General features: G+C 39.0%; 1 protein-coding gene across 2 annotated transcripts in view; it reads right to left on the bottom strand.

Moving 5' to 3' along the window:
- Positions 1-617: 617 nt before the first annotated feature.
- The window catches only part of CHRM3 (cholinergic receptor muscarinic 3), a 272159-nt gene continuing 255600 nt past the window's right edge, over positions 618-17176 (bottom strand). For both annotated transcript variants that reach the window (XM_032102218.1, XM_032102219.1), the window contains exon 4: positions 618-2543. In XM_032102218.1, the coding sequence (XP_031958109.1) occupies positions 722-2524 (1803 nt within the window). In that variant the 5' untranslated portion in view covers positions 2525-2543 and the 3' untranslated portion in view covers positions 618-721. The remainder of the gene's footprint in view (positions 2544-17176) is intronic.

Raw genomic sequence — 17176 nt, forward strand, 5'->3', positions numbered from 1 at the left:
ACCTCTTTCCTGGTATGTGTGTATTTCAGAGGTGTGAATGTATGTTATACATACATACACACTCACACACATATAACATCAGCTGCACATAGATACTCAGAAATCAGGAATCAGGGATACAATTAAAAATATACCAGAAGAGAAGTAAACAGGAAACTCTACCTGGACAACAACAAGCAATTTTCCAACCTATACATTGTCTCAAATAATTTCATAATCCTGTTTCGCTAGCTTGCTACATCTGTATGTAACTTGAATTGAAAGTTGCTGGATTACTTGGACCAAGAAGAGTTGGGCTAGCTAGATGTGCTTACCTGAGACCCCAGAGTTAATTATAATCAAAGAGCTGGGCAGATCAGTAATGGGTTTATAATTGCTATACAGCTTCTTGCAAATTTGTAGGAAAACTTTATTAAACCTTTCACTCCTTAGTAAAAATGTTGAAGTTTCTTAATGTGGATTGATTTTTATATTAAACGGGATTTATTGAAAGATAAATAAGCCTGGCAGCTGCTTTCACATCTTGATGTTTAAATGATAGAATCACAGCACCCTGGAACCACCCCCCCACCCTAACCCATTCCGTCCCATCCCTTATTATCCTGCCCTGTCCTGTGCCATCTTGTTCTGTCCTATCCCATCCCATCCCATCCCATCCCATCCCATCCCATCCCATCCTATCCCTGCTTTGTTATTTTTTTACTTGTTTAAAAATACTATATTATGAAGCCTCCCTAGGGATCCGCTTATGAAAAATGACGGACTGCCGTTGCTGATACTGCTGTTTGCGTCGTTTTCGTTTGTCACACTGGCACAGCAGCAGCATCTTGAAAGTGTTTCTGAATGTTTTGTTACACAGTGCATAGCACATGGGGTTCACTGTGCTATTGATGTAGCAAAGCCAATACCCCAGGTGCCAGAAAGTTTTGGGGATACAGCTGCAAAAGGTGTTCACCAGAACCATGATGTTATATGGGGTCCAGGTAATGATGAAGGCAAACAAAATGGCACTGAGTGTCTGTGCTGCTTTCTTTTCTTTGATAAGTGACATTCGTTTTCGTTTTGTGATCTGACTTCTGGTCTTCAAGGCAAACTTTTTTGCCAGGGTTGCTTCCTTAAAGGACAAGGGCAGGGCTGTCGACGTCTTGGTCACTGACGAGATGCCATCAGAAGCTGTGGTTGTCTCTTCTGACTCTGGTTCAATTGGAAGCTTAGTAAAGCTCTTTTGGAAATTTCCACCATCCTGAACACTTTTGGGAGGGTGCAACTTTTTAGGTTTCTTTTCCTTCGATTCTGTGTCGGATTTCTGCAGTTCATCCCCTGACTCATGCAAATCTTCTGAGGAGGGTAGTTTTGTGGAATTGAGGATAGCACTGTGACCAGGAAGCTTCAGCACAATTGAATAGATGGCTCTGGTCTCTGCAGCAATGTCTTCTTCGTCAGAGGAGGCTGAATTTTCAAGGGAGGCAGCAGCATCGTTGTTGTTCCAGCTGTCACTGCTGCTATGCTCTTGGTCCCCCTGATCTGTGTTGGGTTCCCAGCTCTTCATTGTGAGCCAGAAGTGGCAGCGTCTGTATTTCTTTCGGGTGGAGCGTTTCATGCTCTGCCGTTGCAACTCATAGCTGCTGCAGCTCCGAGAGCTGCCGGTCTGGTGTACAAAGCGTGCTGCCTCTGCTTCACTGCCCGAAGCCTGTAGCCCTGCTAACTCTTTGGTGCGTTTCTCCGTCTCCTTGTAGATCCTCCAATACAAAATACTCATAATGGTGACTGGCAAATAAAAGGCAGCTATGGCAGTGCCAAAAGTGATGATAGGTTCAGTTAGAAACTGGATGAAACATTCATCAGGAGGCACAGTCCTCTCCCCAACAAAATACTGCCAAAACAAGATGGCAGGGGCCCAAAGAACAAAAGAGACAATCCATGCTAAACCAATCATCACCCCAGCCCTTTTGGTTGTTCGTTTGGCTCTGTATGTTAGTGGCCTAGTGATGGAAAAATACCTGTCAAAACTTATAACAAGGAGATTCATGACAGAGGCATTACTGGCGACATAGTCAATGGAGAGCCAAAGATCACAGGCTACGCTTCCCAAAGCCCAGTGGTCCATGATGATGTATGTGGTATAAAGATTCATGGAAAGAACACCGATGATCAAATCTGCACAAGCAAGGCTCAACAAGAAGTAGTTGTTGACTGTTTTCAGTTGTTTGTTAACCTTAAATGCAACAATCACTAAGATGTTTCCTATGATGGTCACCAGTGCAAGGATCCCAGTGAGGAAAGCAATCAAAACTACTTGCCAGACAGTGTGTCCACCCAGAGGGTCTTTGCTTGTGGCATTTAGGGTCATGTTTGTTGATTCCACAGTGGAGAAGGGAAAACTCTCTGTGGTCTGAGGGAAATCATAGCTGCCAATGAGTGATGCTGCTTCATCAAGGAGTCCCAGTCCACGTGAATCTCTCTTCCAGAACGAGCTCACATTTGGAAACAGGGGCGAGGATGAACTGTTATTTTGCATGATCATTGTGGCTGTCTGACATAGTCTGCAGCAGAGAAAAACCAAACAAAAATCAAGTGAACAGGTGAAGATGTTAAATAAATAATAGTCCTCATATGTTGGGGAAGATGAAACAGGAAAGCCTTATAAATATGACTGCCTGACAAAAGATTTTGGGAATATGAAAACTATAAGCGACATCGAAATGAAGACCACCTTTGAGATACCAAGTCTTAGTTACTGAACAACTGGAAAACAATGGTATGGCCGACTGAAGGTAATCCCCTTTTGATTGAACAATACCCTCTGCTTGCAGACAGGTCCAAGGGTCAGAGCAGACCCTACTAGCTCAGCAGAAGGGGTCCAAAGAGTGGTTTTTAGGAGTTAAGATGTAACACTCTATGGTAATATAACAATTCTTATAGGCTGTATGTAAATGCTATAGGATTTGTATCTTGTATTAGATTGGTTAGTGGAAATTAGAATATTCAGTACAGAAGATGATTTATTGTATTGTAACCAGGACTTCATGACCTATCCACTCTACTTCTCCCTTACCCGCTTACTCTCTTACTTACCTCCTCTTCGCTCACTCTTACTCCACTCTTACCTACTTGCTCTTACTTTTACACTCTTGCTCTCTTGGGCCTGCTCCGAGCTGTGGCTGGCAGCTCTAAGCGGTGCCCCTGTACCCATGCCCTTTGCAATAAACCGCATGTTCCAAGATCTGACTTCAGAGATCTCTCGTCTCCGTCCGTCCCGACCGTCCGACCCACCCAAAGCTCCTACACTCATACTTGTATATAAAATCACTTTAGCACTCTGAAAGATGTCTTTAAAAAGCCAAGCTGCTTGTGACACATTTCAAGTCAAACATGTATGTGATAGTACTCAGCTTCCAGACTGTGATTAATCTGAGCTCTTTGTATTGATCACATTGTGTTTCCTTACAAACATTCAATGAAAGAAGAACCAAAATCCCAGGAGAATTTGAACCCACAGTAGTATTAAAATGCCCCTTGACTAACTCTGAATTAAAACACTCCCTGCTGGATCCACTATCCTGGAGCCTTCAAAAACTAAGTTCCAATCATATGAAACCACAAATCTTCCAAGTTCCAATCAATACTGGTCCCCAGTGCTATCCTGGCTCTAGCAAAACAGAATCCCAGCCTCTGCTACCTCCAGCTATAGCTGATGACAGGCAAAAATATTGTTCTGCCTTTCCTTAAACTATGGAGATACAAGCCAGCATCATTTCATTATGTCAAGCTACTCTAACCTGTGGGGCTGCAAAGCTCTTCCCATTTTCATCTACCTTTCAGCTATCTGATACAAGTAGTAAAACTTCTCATTAGCACTTTTTGCACATGCCACTATTCATTTTTTTCATGCACATTTTTATACTGGGACTAAGGATTTTGGACATCTAATGACATCAAAATTTCTTTGGGGGGCAACACACGGTAAAAGTTCCTTTGAAAGTATGGTCTCTAGAGTCAGGAAAAAAAACTTTGGCAGATGTATGTCAAAGCAATCATTAAACACTTTAGGAAAATAGGGGAAAAAGCATGAAAGGGATTAATAACTAAGCTTTAATCCTTTTCCCCAAATACTAACATAAAATGAAAACATGCTCAGAGTACGAATTTGCATTTCTCTTATTTCATTGGCTTCTCTAGTCAGCTGACTGGATCCATAGTAATAAATTAATTATTCCATCAAAAGCAAAGATTCTGATGAAAAAGTCTATTATTGACTGTAAATGTTGAGCAAAATATGCTGTCTATGTTTGTTTGTTTTCTAAATGTGAGTCCTTCCAGAGCCAATATATTATGGCATGAAATAATAATGCGTATCACAATACACTGGTCTTACACAAAAAAACTTATGCAAAAGAGGAAGGTTTGGTTCTGTTTTTCTAATTAATTTCTAAATTCTGCTTTCTCTTGAACTGTACTTGGTTTTGTTACCAAGCCATAAGACACTGTGACTTTCAATGGTGCAGTTTCTTTGACATGCAATAAATAGATCACCAATTCTTTTCCTTCACTCATGCACAATAACTAACACAACCCTCTCCCCTATTTTAATGTCCAGTGTAAATGAGGTATTATTGTTTCTTTTGATTTATAGGAACACAAGGTTACAATGAAGATGCCATATTATGGTCTAATTCAGTCCACTTTTAATGCATTCATCATTGTATAACATAGAATACGAACACAATAATAATGAATAAATATTGCTCTGGTAAATCACATAGTTAAATTTTAAGTCTTTTCCTCATAGAATGATTGAAAACTCAGAGCAGCTCAACTTCTAAAATGAAAAATGGTAAGACAGGACTGCTGGAAAGTATCCTTCTTGCAATGTTTTATTTAGGAAGCAGGCATTTTTTCCAGAGCTGTCAGACAGGATGAGGTCAAAACCAGAATAGTATGAGAGACATCTCAAATAATGATATTTGCTAAATATATGCCAGAAATTATTAATGTTATAGGGTGCAGATCTTCCTTCATTCACACTAGGGACAGAGAGCAGAGAATGAAAGCCAGAAAGCATCCGCTCTGCAGCCATAAATTTCTAAGACCTTCGTAAGGTAACAGCCAACATAGTCAAGTAATTGTTGAGAAGTCTGACAGGTACATCAGGCAATGATATAATTATGCTGCTTTTTCATTAAAAAAGACAAGCTGGTGTCTTCTAATACACAAGAACAGACCAGGAAGAATATATTGATAAAGGAGATCAAATGTCCACTACAATGCATAGAATGAAAACCAATATCACTTAGAAGGGATGGTAAAAATAACAGTAATACTAAGAAATAAAAATAGCTATCAGTTTGGTAGTAATTCCTATTTTCATTGTGTAACACAACCATGAACTAATCTGAGTGTTAGCCTTGGAAGTCCAAAACAAATACCACATAAGTGATACAAATAATCTTGCAAAATTAATATGTAAATGCCACACTATCTATTACTAAGTGCATAAAACAACTGTGAATTCTGTTTAATTGCAGACTTTGAAATGGAGTTTCAGTGTAAATTTACCGATAAATCCTTTCAGAAATGCCATGTTTCAAAAGACTCATGATGAAGAGTCCTGGGAACATCATAATTCAGCTGCAGTCTTTCAGACACTGAAGAAGTGCTGGAACCAAACCTTTCTTTCTCAGGTCAGTTCTTTCACATCTGGACTTCAAAGTAACTTTTCTAAGTCATTGTTTCAATGAAAACCCAAACAGTCCATAGCAGTCCAGTAACTGAGGAAGAGGAGAAACTGAGAACAACCCACATCTCTCCATACCTCCTGCTGTCCAATGCAATCCTACATATGAAACTCGGCTTTTTAAACTCCGCAGGGATTAAAGGGAGCCCTAAACTCACTTTGACTGAACTATTTGATAAAATGGAAGTACTAGTGAGATGATTAGTACAGTCTTTTGTTATTCTGCCTCTTCTACAAGCTCCTGTAATTGAACAATTTAATTCAATAAAAAATGTATTAATCATATGTTCATCTGCACAAAAAAAAAAAAAAAATCATTACCACCACCACCACTATAACATACCAGATCAGCACAACAGGATTTTCTTGCCTTTAGGAAGCCAAGGCAAGCTATGTTATCCATAATTTTCCAAAGCTGCCATGAAGTTTCTGCTTTCTGTATAAGAAGTGCTACAGGGAAAGAGTGTCCTGGGCTTGACGAGATGACAGCGGGATTCACAGTGCAGCCACCAGCACCACCAGCAAGCCAAGCTCAGACAGAAAGATGTGTGACCAAGTGGGAAAGCAGCCACACATACTTGGGTAAAACAAACAGTGCAGCACTGTCTGAGTGAGGCAAACCAACCAAACTGTGAAATGATTATAGGAATTTATATTTTTATTTTATTTATTTTATTTATAATCTTTATTATAAGAATTTACAAATCATTGGTATGATATACTCCATTACAATTTCAAGCCAGGGAGTAGCAAAGGAAACTCCTTTTAGCCTAAGGATATATAATTGCTTACCTAAGATCATAGTAATGGTATTCCCTGTGGATTTGAGTCTTTTTGTTCTTGTTTCTGCTTTTTAATAGGTTCTTATGAAAGGTACAGGCCAGAGACCACCAGACGCAATGCACACTTCCCAAGATTATTCAGGAAAAGTAGAGGCCCAGTACAGGCAGTGGCTATACAGACTTTCATACACATCCATCCAGCACACCTCTGCTCTCTGCCCAGCCAGAGGGAGTGACATATTAGATATCCCACTAAGACCAACTGGAAGGGTAGGAAGCATCTACAGAAATGGTCAATTATTTCAAAAAATAGGTATAACCCAGATTTAAAACCCTGAATTTCATGACTAGTCTAATTTATTGCACACTGATGTAAATAGAAAGCAAGAATAGACGGTAGTAACACTTCTGTCACACATTTTCAGTGCATTGAATTTCTCTCTGCTTATTTCATATTTAAATACTTTTGTGACTACTCCACATTTTACCAAAATTTCTCTTTTCCTTAAACCTCCCTATTCAAGAAGTCTATTTTTCTTGCTGTCTTTAAAGGGCTCTAAGAAGCACTTCCTGGGAAGTGAGGTGGCACTCTATGGGCTTGGCAATCTGTGAGCTCAAAACTAGCAAGCCTTTACGGCTGAAGAATTTCACATTGCATCTGTTTACAGAGCCAAGAAAATTGCTTACCTTATTTTTCCATTTTCTTCTGCATTGCTCTTATACACACATTAGCCTAAACAGCAGAGAGCTCCATGCAGTGATTTATAAAAGTCTTTTATAACACAGAGAAAGGAAGCCTTCAGAATGCTTAATACAGTTACCTAAACTAGCACATATACTTTGTTCCAAAACTATTATTTGGTAAAATAAAAATATATATCTGAATTGTAAAGTCTTCTTAAGATTATTATCAAGATTATGTATAACAATTTTTCACAGCACATGGAGGGGGGGTTTTTGTTGTTTTTGTTGTTTTTTTTCAAAATACAATAAAGAATTTTAAAAACTTGTGTTGGGGTTTTAGTTTAGTCCTAGTTTTTTTTTTCCTGTTAAAGGAATTTTTTCCCATATGCATGTTGCTAGGGGACAAATGGCTGGTACTTAAGAAAGACAAAAGAGCTGCCCATTGGGGGTGGGGTGGGCCTGGCTACTCCTTTGTTTCACCTGGGTGTGGGGTCAGTTCCCTCTCAGCATCCAGAGAGAGAAGCTGCAGAGAAAGGAGCTGCTGGTTCTTTTTTTTTTTGGCCATTTTTCTTTCTGCTGGAAACAACGCCGGGATCCCAAAGCCGCTTTCCCTGCCCTGCTGGAGGCCGGGCTGTGGCCGCCCTGCCCCGCTGCTGCTTCGAGCCTTCGCTGCGTTGTAGCCGTGCTCGCCCTGCCTGCCCGACCTCTGGGGGGTTCTCCGTTTGGATACATCTCGTCTGTCCTCCAGGATTTGTGCTCGTCCCTGCTGCTCCAGCCTGCCGCTGCAGCCTGCTGTTCCCGAGAGTCCAGCTGGACACTGGGGCCAGCTGCCCAGGGGCTTGTGAAGCCTTTGTTCCATCCCTTCCCGGGATCCCAGGGCACCAGTGCCGCGTGCTCCCCGAGCTCGCTCCGGAGCGCCCCCTGCAGCCGCGGGGGAACCATCGCACCTGCCCTGCTCACCGGGAGCCGCCAGTGTCCCTGCCGGCTGCGAGCGGAACTGCACCCGAGGGGAAAGGGCCCGACAGCCGAGAAGGCTGGCACTGGGTTTGTGATTGCTGTTACTGCCAGAGTTATTGTTGTTTGTTTGACTGGTTATATACATATCAATATATAATAGTAAAGAACTGTTATTCCTATTTTCCCACATCTTTGCCTAAAGGCCCTTGCTTTCAAAATTATAATAACTCGGAGGGAAAGGGGTTACATCTGCCACTTCAAGGGAGGCTTCTGCCTTCCTTAGCAGACACCTGTCTTTCAAAACCAAGACAACATGTAATGGAAAAAATGAAGATGAAAGCATTCACAGTTTTACATTTATAGTAGCTCATACCAGTAGAAGTTAGTGTAGCAGAAAGTACAGGATTCCATATGAATGTTTATGTGACAACAGGAGGCACAGTGTAATCATCAGTGAACACAACCTCAGATTTACCATTCTAACTTCAATTGATATTGAATCTATTACACTAAATAGAGTTTTGCTTCTTTGCAGAATAATACAGAACCACAGAAATCAAGCACACTAGCAAAAATCCTGACAACTGTCTTGCACATTCACAGTAGATAAAACAAATGACTGATTGTCATATACATGTACACATAGACATATCCACATACAAATGTATGTCACATATAATGTGACAAGTATATGTATATATAGCTGCAGATGAAAACATATGTATAGATACCCTTATGTGTATACACATATATCTGCAGCTACGTATACACATAATTTTGTCACATTATTCCAAATATTGTTATAAGGGAAGACTGTAATTAGCTGTCCACTTGATACAGATAAAGTTCAGTCAAACATATCCCAGTAACACTTCAACCCAAGCTCTTCCATTCTTCATCCACAAATATGTTTTGTTTACTAAAATCACCTAAATTAAATGCTAGTGCTTTAAAATAACTTTTGTGATTAATGAATTAGATTTGCTCATTATTTGCTTACTCTTTTTCTGCTGCTAGTGTGAGGTCTAGCATGAGCAAATCAGGAACTCATTTCTCTAATCATATGGGTCGTTTTCATTGCTTTGAAGAGTGTATAGAGAACCTAATGCACAGCACTAATGAGGCACCTGATTCATCTCCCTTGCAGCCCTGCAGTCAGAAGACGGGAGCATCCCTCCTGGGGGGCAGAGGCAAGGGGATGCTACCTCAGTTGTTCCTGCTGGGACACCTAAGGATGCCAGACCGGGAGTACTCAAGACTGTGTACCTGGCACAGCCAGGAAATACACTGTCTAAAGCTGGGCCATGGCAATAGCCCCTTCTATGCCTTAATTTGCCAGATAGCTTTTGCCAAACATCTCCCATCTCCTTCACTAGGACTGAGAGACTTATGTTCATATAGCCCAGCCATACCTGCAACATTCTCTGGGCACCTGATTGCTTAAGCTCTGTTTGCATTTACAGAATTTGCTCTTCCAAGCACCTTACCTCTTGTAGTATGAACCCTTCACTGGGGGTTTTTGCATTATGATAGAAATGTAACTTTGAATAGCAATGAATTTTCATGGCCAGTGGTTTCAGTGGAAACATCTGCTTATTTACATGGCCTCGAAAATAAGAATAAATACTGTGTTACCATTAGGACCAGAGAGGAAAAATCTCAGACGTTGCATCTGTGCAAAAATCCAGATATGCATTTCTGATCTCTTTCACTTAAGACTTGCATTAAAGATTGAATTTATTACAAAACCTATTTAATTCTCTTGCATATTTTTTTTTTTTACAAATATACCATCTATAACCATCCTAGTCTGCATAGTTAAAGGCCAGCGATTTTCACATCACAGATTTACTGAATAAGTGTTTCTGTACTATTTATTATTTATTCACTCAGTGACCCAATACTCATTCACACCACGACTTTCAGTTTCAAAATAATCCTATCTTGAAATCCCTAAAATGATTCCTAGAAGTTTCAGAAATGAGCTGCTAATCTCAGTTGTGATATGGCTTCAGGGCAGTGCAGGTTTCTCACAGAAGCAGCAGACTTGCTGAAGGAAGGGTACTTTTCTTTCCTGGACAAGTGCACTTAGTGATTATTGTCTAAACAATTAATACAGAACTAAGTGAAATCTTCAAAAGCCTGAGCTTGGACATGTCTACACTCTTCAAATGCTTGAAAACCAGAGCAAATCAAGTCTTGCCTAATTAAGATTACAGTAAATATTGACTATGAGCTCAGTTAAATCTATGAGGTGCAATTCTATAAAGAGAGGAAATTATTTAAATTCCAGGCAGTTCCAGCAAGATTTATTAGAATTACACCCTATCTGTCTAATTGATATTGGAGGAAACAGACATGCAGCCTGAAGTTAGTAAGAATTACAAATACTGAGAGTTTTACTCACTTTGAGCAAACCACTGCAAACTGACTTTGCAGGTATCTGGGGACAGGAAAGCTTGGAAAAAGGGTTTATTACTACACTGAATATAAATGTGGTATTAGATTTAAATTAAAGAAGAATACATGCCATTCAATTATCTCCTCTATTTGTGACTAGTGCATATTTTTTCCTTTGAATAAAATCTGTCCATCTTAGAGACTTCATTTCAATATTTTATTGCATATGCACTTTTAAACCTGGGATTTATTAGTATTTTCTTAATTAGTATAATGTTGGATCAGAGCCATGATCTAGATTTTCAGCTCTCTCTTTATGAAATGCTGTCCATTGACTCCACAGATAATCCTCCCAATGAGATATTCACAGTCACATTAAAACATTGACTACGTGAAATAAAGTAATGGGAACTCTTAGGCTTAATTATATCATTCTCCTAGCTGTTGTTAAATGCTAGAATACCTTGAATCAACATGGAAAAATAGTGTGTAAAGAGAAAAAAAACCCAAGCCTTGTAAGTGATTTCTCCTCTTACTGAAATGGCATCCTCCTCTATAAAAATAATAATGTTTGAGAATTTTGATATCGAGAAGAGCTTGTTGTCAATGCTAGATAAAGCGAACAAATGTTACTATATTTCTCATCTTGCCCTACTTTTAGTAATACTTGCATGCATTTAAATTCCATATTTAAGGTGAATATTGGCCATTAAGAACCTTTACAGGGAACAAAAAACCTCATAAGCAGACCTCTTTACTATCTTAAAGGAACTACTTTAAAATGAAGTAATAAATTGATTATGCTTTAAACAAATATAAACTTTTGCTTTTTCTGTTTGCTCACTACACAATATACCTCCAGAGGAAACTGGAACAGAGTACAAACACTTTTCAAGTATCAAAGAATTCAAAGAGCCTGGAAACTGAGCTCTAAAGAAGCTCACCTGACACCTGACACAATCTTTTCAATTTCATTTGTCTGCAAGAAGAAAATGAAATGACAAACTGTCTGTCAAGCCTTGAAATGAAAAAATTGAAATTTTTTTTTTCTGGAAATACTTTTCATGGAGGGAAAATAAATAGCCCAAACAAAAACAACAAAGTGTAAAAAAGCCCCCTCAGACCACAGCTTTCTGCTTTTCAAAACAGTATGGTTTTTACCTACGGAAACTAATTTCATTTTCTCTCAGCTCAGAACTGAATCTCAGATATTTTGTAACAAAAAGTGCTGAAAGAAGATGAGCTCCATTCCATTGCTCATTGAGGCAAAAATTATAAAAATATTCAAGTTTACATCAAGGTCTGGCATAGAGCTATCCAAGTCTCTGCTCCTGATGTCATTTTGACCTGGTGTCAGGTCCTGTTACATGAAAGATCTCTAATATGCATCATTTAAATGTGTTAAACAACATGAATTTAAAATTCCCTGCAGTATCAGAGAATGTAAATGTTTCTAAACTAAACTATGGCTGACCACTAGGTTTTCTACTGTAACTATGGCCCTGCATGCAGGTGCTAAAAGAGCAGATTACCCACTTTAGCTTTTTTTTTGTTGTTGATGAAGGATAGTGTGGCAATTTAATGTAAGATGCAATAAAGGGAAGAATTCTAGAAAATGCTCTATTAAGGGAAATTTATTGTTATTGGCTTTGGTGACTGAAATATTACTGCTATCTACTGTGGCAAACCCAATCCTCCCACACTGGACAGATGGTTTACTTAAAAAGTGAAAGAAAAAAAACCCCACAACCCTGTTGAGAGGTTTCAGCTAGAGGAGAAAAATCATTAAGAAATAGCTGCAGGCTAATGAAATCTACATAGCTTTTTGCACACAAACTATTTATATGGAAAAGGAAATTTTATGAGAAACTTTGTCAGAATGTAATGATTTTAACATAAAACACTGCTTATTATTTTGTCCAAATATTGCCTTAACACATGCAATCATAACAACATGCTAAAGCATTTTTTCTTGGTGCCAAGTGAAAGTTGTCATAGATGGTCAGAAAAGAACATTTTCAGTTTATTTATTTATTTAATGGTTTTACAGAATGGAAACTCCTATCATCCGAGATCTGGGGATATCCTTTCATATTGATAAGATTATGAATTGTGCTAATAATTTATTGAAATGGTTGTATTGCTGGGGAGGTAAAGAGCTCTGTGTGCATCCTTTTGATGTATTGTGTTTCTTTAATACAATTGCAAACAAAATGCTATGCTGTGGAGTATTTTTTACCTCATTGGAACACCTTAGTAGATAATCAGGAAAAGAGAGAAAATAATTTTTGTTTCAACATGTCTCTCAAAATATTTGAATAAATACTTTGCTTCTTTATTCACCAGTATGTTTAAAGTCAATCTTTCCATCTGTTTAAAAGTGCTGTTTAACACTCACTAGGTGGCACAATAGTTATTCAGAAGCAAAAGTCTGGACTTCAACGAAATCTTAAACAGTCTCTTATAAAGACTTTGCCTCACACATAAAAATTACAAACTAAATTGTAATTTAGCCAGAGCCAGGTGATATATTTGGTTTGTATAAATTATATTATACATATTTTATGTATATTTGGCCCTATTCCTTGATAGGGACAGCAGCTAAAGTAAATGCATGTTATTCAAGTACTGATCTAAATCAAACTAGCAGCCAAATTGCAGAAAACTGTGTTCTCTGCTGCAGTTTAAGTTAAATTCTTTTTTTTGTTGTGGTTTTTTTTTTGTTTGTTTGTTTGTTTTCCTGGAATAGAACATCTGCAAGTCCTAGTGGAATTCTGTAGATTAATCAAAATGGCCTATTCCAAACTTCAATCCCTTTATACATGCTGCCGGGAATTTGTAAAGTCTCTGGGAAATCGGTGGTGGCAGGCACTGTGGATTTTAAATGCATGCAAGCAATTGTTCTTCAGTGAGATGCAGAGAGGTAATCGAATAATGCTCCAATGCTATGCTTCTTTCTCAGGCTTTGTTTGCAGGGTTTGTGGGTTTCTCTTGGTTTTGAGTTACAGAGCAAAGACATGCCCAAGTGGGCATGTCACTAAATGGAGACATCTCCAATGAAAATAGACTTGACAGAGAAGGGAGGAGGCACTAAGGAAAAATTTGGTTTTAGTTACTCTACATAAATGCCTCTTGGTAGCCCTCATTACAGGGTCTTCTTCCTACTAAGATTTAAGGTTTGCTTGACTATCTCCTTTTCTGCCCACTTGAAATATATTCCTGTAATTGGGAACTACAGTTTTAAAAAATCAGCGCTAGTATAGAGAATACACATTCACAAGGCAGTGATTTTATTTTGTGTGCAAAATGGATCTGCTCCAGCAATTCACTGCAGTTATACAGCAGAGTATCGATTTCTTTAAGACCCTCTTGTCTGATGGTTGTAGGAGGTTTGTAGTAAAGGAGGCACAAGGGTGAGGAGGGAAAACGAAGGACTCAGGGTTAAGAAAGTTAAATGTGGAAGTCAAGTGTATTCCTAATTTTGTCACAGGATCTCCGTACACTACAGGAGGAGTGATGTATGCAGATCTTTAAAATTATATCACCTTACCTTGAAAGGGTAGTGCAAAGCTGAATTTAGTAAATCACAGGCATTCCTCAACTTTCATATATGCAGCTTTGTAAAATGAAGGATCTTGAACTGTATCTTTGTAGGGTTTTCTACATGATTCTAAAATTTTAAAATCATTCTATCAACAGAAAAGACCTTTTTTAAACTCAGCAACTATATTTTCATCTATTACACTACAACTTTTCTATTCACTATCTAGCTTACACAGTCATGGTACTCTGCAGTCCTTCCTTGTTGCTGTTTCTGAGGATTCATGCATTCTGTACATGGTAAAAGACATGGAGATACAATTACATTAGCTGTAAAGGTTGCTATCTAATTAACAGGATTTTGCTTCTAAAATAAGAAGGTAAAGAGGACCTATGATTGTTTGCATTTTCTCTTTCAAGCCTATAAAAGTCTGCATTTTTGCAAACCCATTACAATTTAGGATAATCACCAAGAGACTTAAAATCAGGAGTCCGACATACATTAGAAGAAAATATTTCTCCTAGCTTTGATAGGGTTGCTCAAATGACAAGTATAATATGTTATTTCCAGAAAGGAAGTGGAAAGCTAGAAGAAAGAGAATCTGTACTTAGAAAAAAATAACTCCTTCTCTTAAAGGTCAGAAGCATTTTAATGCTTGAACTAAGAGCAGGGACACATGCTGCACATCTTTTCATGAAGTCCCATTGCCCCAAAAAAGAAGCAATAATGCTTCATTATTTCCTTCCATTCATCTGTATCTTCCAGCTGCCCCACTTTTATGCTTTGGTTTGCCAGTGAGCTGTACTTCTAGGCTGCTGTGGGTCTATCTGACCAATTATTTTTTAGAATCAGAAAATAATTCTCTATTTCGTTGCCACTCAGGAGGGTATTTTGTTTGTTGTTCTTCTAATCTTTCTTGGCAGTCAAGCAAGGATACATGTGGGTAAAAGCTCCTAGGTCTGAGTAGTCTTAATAAGGTGTCTGCAGCAAGCCATGGACAGACTCCAGAGAAGATTAAATGATTTTGGAATTCTACTGGTGGACATCAGTGAAGAGGACAAATTTCAACCTCAGTTGCTGCTATTGGTACCTTCCCACCCCATTTCTTGGAGGATTAAAGGTTTACTGTAGAAAGGCCACTGCAGGCTCTGTCTGTCATTCTCCTGCATGACCTGAGCAAGAGCTCTCAGAGGTATTTCAAACTCAGTATTCCCAGTTTGCGGGACTTATGACCTGGTTCCCTGTATTCACAAGAATCATGTACTGCAGTGTCACTGTGTTCTTAAAAAACTGTCCTGTGGGCTAGGGTATGTTCTTTGGAGAGAATGAGGTGTGGCTGGGGTTTGCATCCAGGGCAGGAGTACTAGGGGAAGAGTGCAATGGTCAGCATAAACTGCGCATACAAAACCAATCTAGATAGTGATAAAAGGGAAACAAATTATAAAATACAGTAAAAAGATGCATGATGATGCAATGTTGCAACTGCTTATGGGAACCTGAAGTCAGCAGGCAAAGCAGAGAAGGCATGCAGGCAATCCTCCCTTTTGGGATAACAATTCTTGTAACTGAAAGTAGCAACAAAATCACTTGAAGGAAAAAGACATTTCCATTAGTTGGAGCAGCAATTCTCTGTCATCAGTTCTCTCTCTTCCTACAGTGCTCTCATGGCTTACTCTAAAAGAAAGGCTGTTACAACCACACATGTAGTCAGGAGAGGCGTCCATGTATAAAGGACTGAACAGGTCAAGAACCGCTGGGGCTTGTAACCCTCTTCTACAGAAGAAAGCGTCTTCAGCAATGAATCACTCAAGAGAAAGAATTGCTTGAGAATGTCTGGGGAAATGCCTCTTTCCTAAGAACCTAAATTTTTGCTTTTCATGGCAGAAATATAGATTCAAAGAGTAGCAAGAGAAGAACAAGGGTTCTGTTAACATCAGAATTTTATATCAGAACAAGACAAGTGCACAGAGTTGTTTTGGCATATCTTATAAACAAATCTATGTCTTATTTCTCATATGTCTGACAACAAAAGCGCCAGTGATGATCTTAGTGAAGAGAGGGAAGAAGCCACACTGCCTCCCAGGCTTTCAGGAAACCCACACTTTGTGTTAAATAAATACATAAAATCCCTCACCCACTTACATCACTTTTATACCATTTCAGCTGAGACTGAGATCTGATCACAGATGCTTGGTACAGCAGCATGAAGAACAGAGCTAAAAAGAGAAACAGGTTTCCAAAGAGACCAGGCATTACGGCAAAGCCAGTGAAGCTGTGAGCCAGAGCCAGGTGATGGCAGATAAACACGTGGGCTTCTGAGTCAAGTCCTGCTTTCTGCCACTCCAGCTGCTTCAGACGAAGTAAATCCACCATGCTTGCTCCTGAAGTAGTCATTGCATGGGACCTCTCTGATTCAGTATCATTTTATGAGAGAAAGAAGGCAGGGAGAACTCAATCTCAATAAAGTATTTAGACATTAAAAATGACAGATGAGAAAAAGAAAAAAAATACATTTCCAGGCCTAACCTTGTATCAGTCAATGGCTGTAGCTGGGAGCCTCAACAACTCCTTGCTACCAGGGAGGCAGTGGTTGCTAAAAGAGGAGGAGTTTACGGTATTTCAATAAACCCATAGGCACAAGGAAAATACACTGGATTTATCTGTGTGACCTGAAATACAGGGGGCAGAGTGCATGTGGAAGGAAACAAGGTGGCTCCTCAAGTGGCTTCATGCTGAAATACCATAAAAGACTAGACTCCACATCCCAAATGGCTTATCTTTTTTTCTTCAAAGTGATAGTCATATTTTAGTGAGAACTAAAGGCACAGGATATAGCAATGCTATTAGGAAAGTGAATATGTTAATGTTGTGTTAACATTTGAAAAACCTTGGTCTCCAGGAGGTCAAACACCTGCAATGTAGTACTGGTAGCACTAGCCAGGCAACACTGAGCAGTGCTGTGCCTAACACTTAGCAGGAATGTGCCTAAGCTGCTATATTTATGTGCATCATCAATACAGCACAGAGCAGGATTTTCCATATTTTTTGCTGTATTGTGGATTTATCAACAAAATGGTG

This window comes from Corvus moneduloides, chromosome 3, assembly GCF_009650955.1.
Source record: "Corvus moneduloides isolate bCorMon1 chromosome 3, bCorMon1.pri, whole genome shotgun sequence".
Lineage (NCBI taxonomy): Eukaryota > Metazoa > Chordata > Aves > Passeriformes > Corvidae > Corvus > Corvus moneduloides.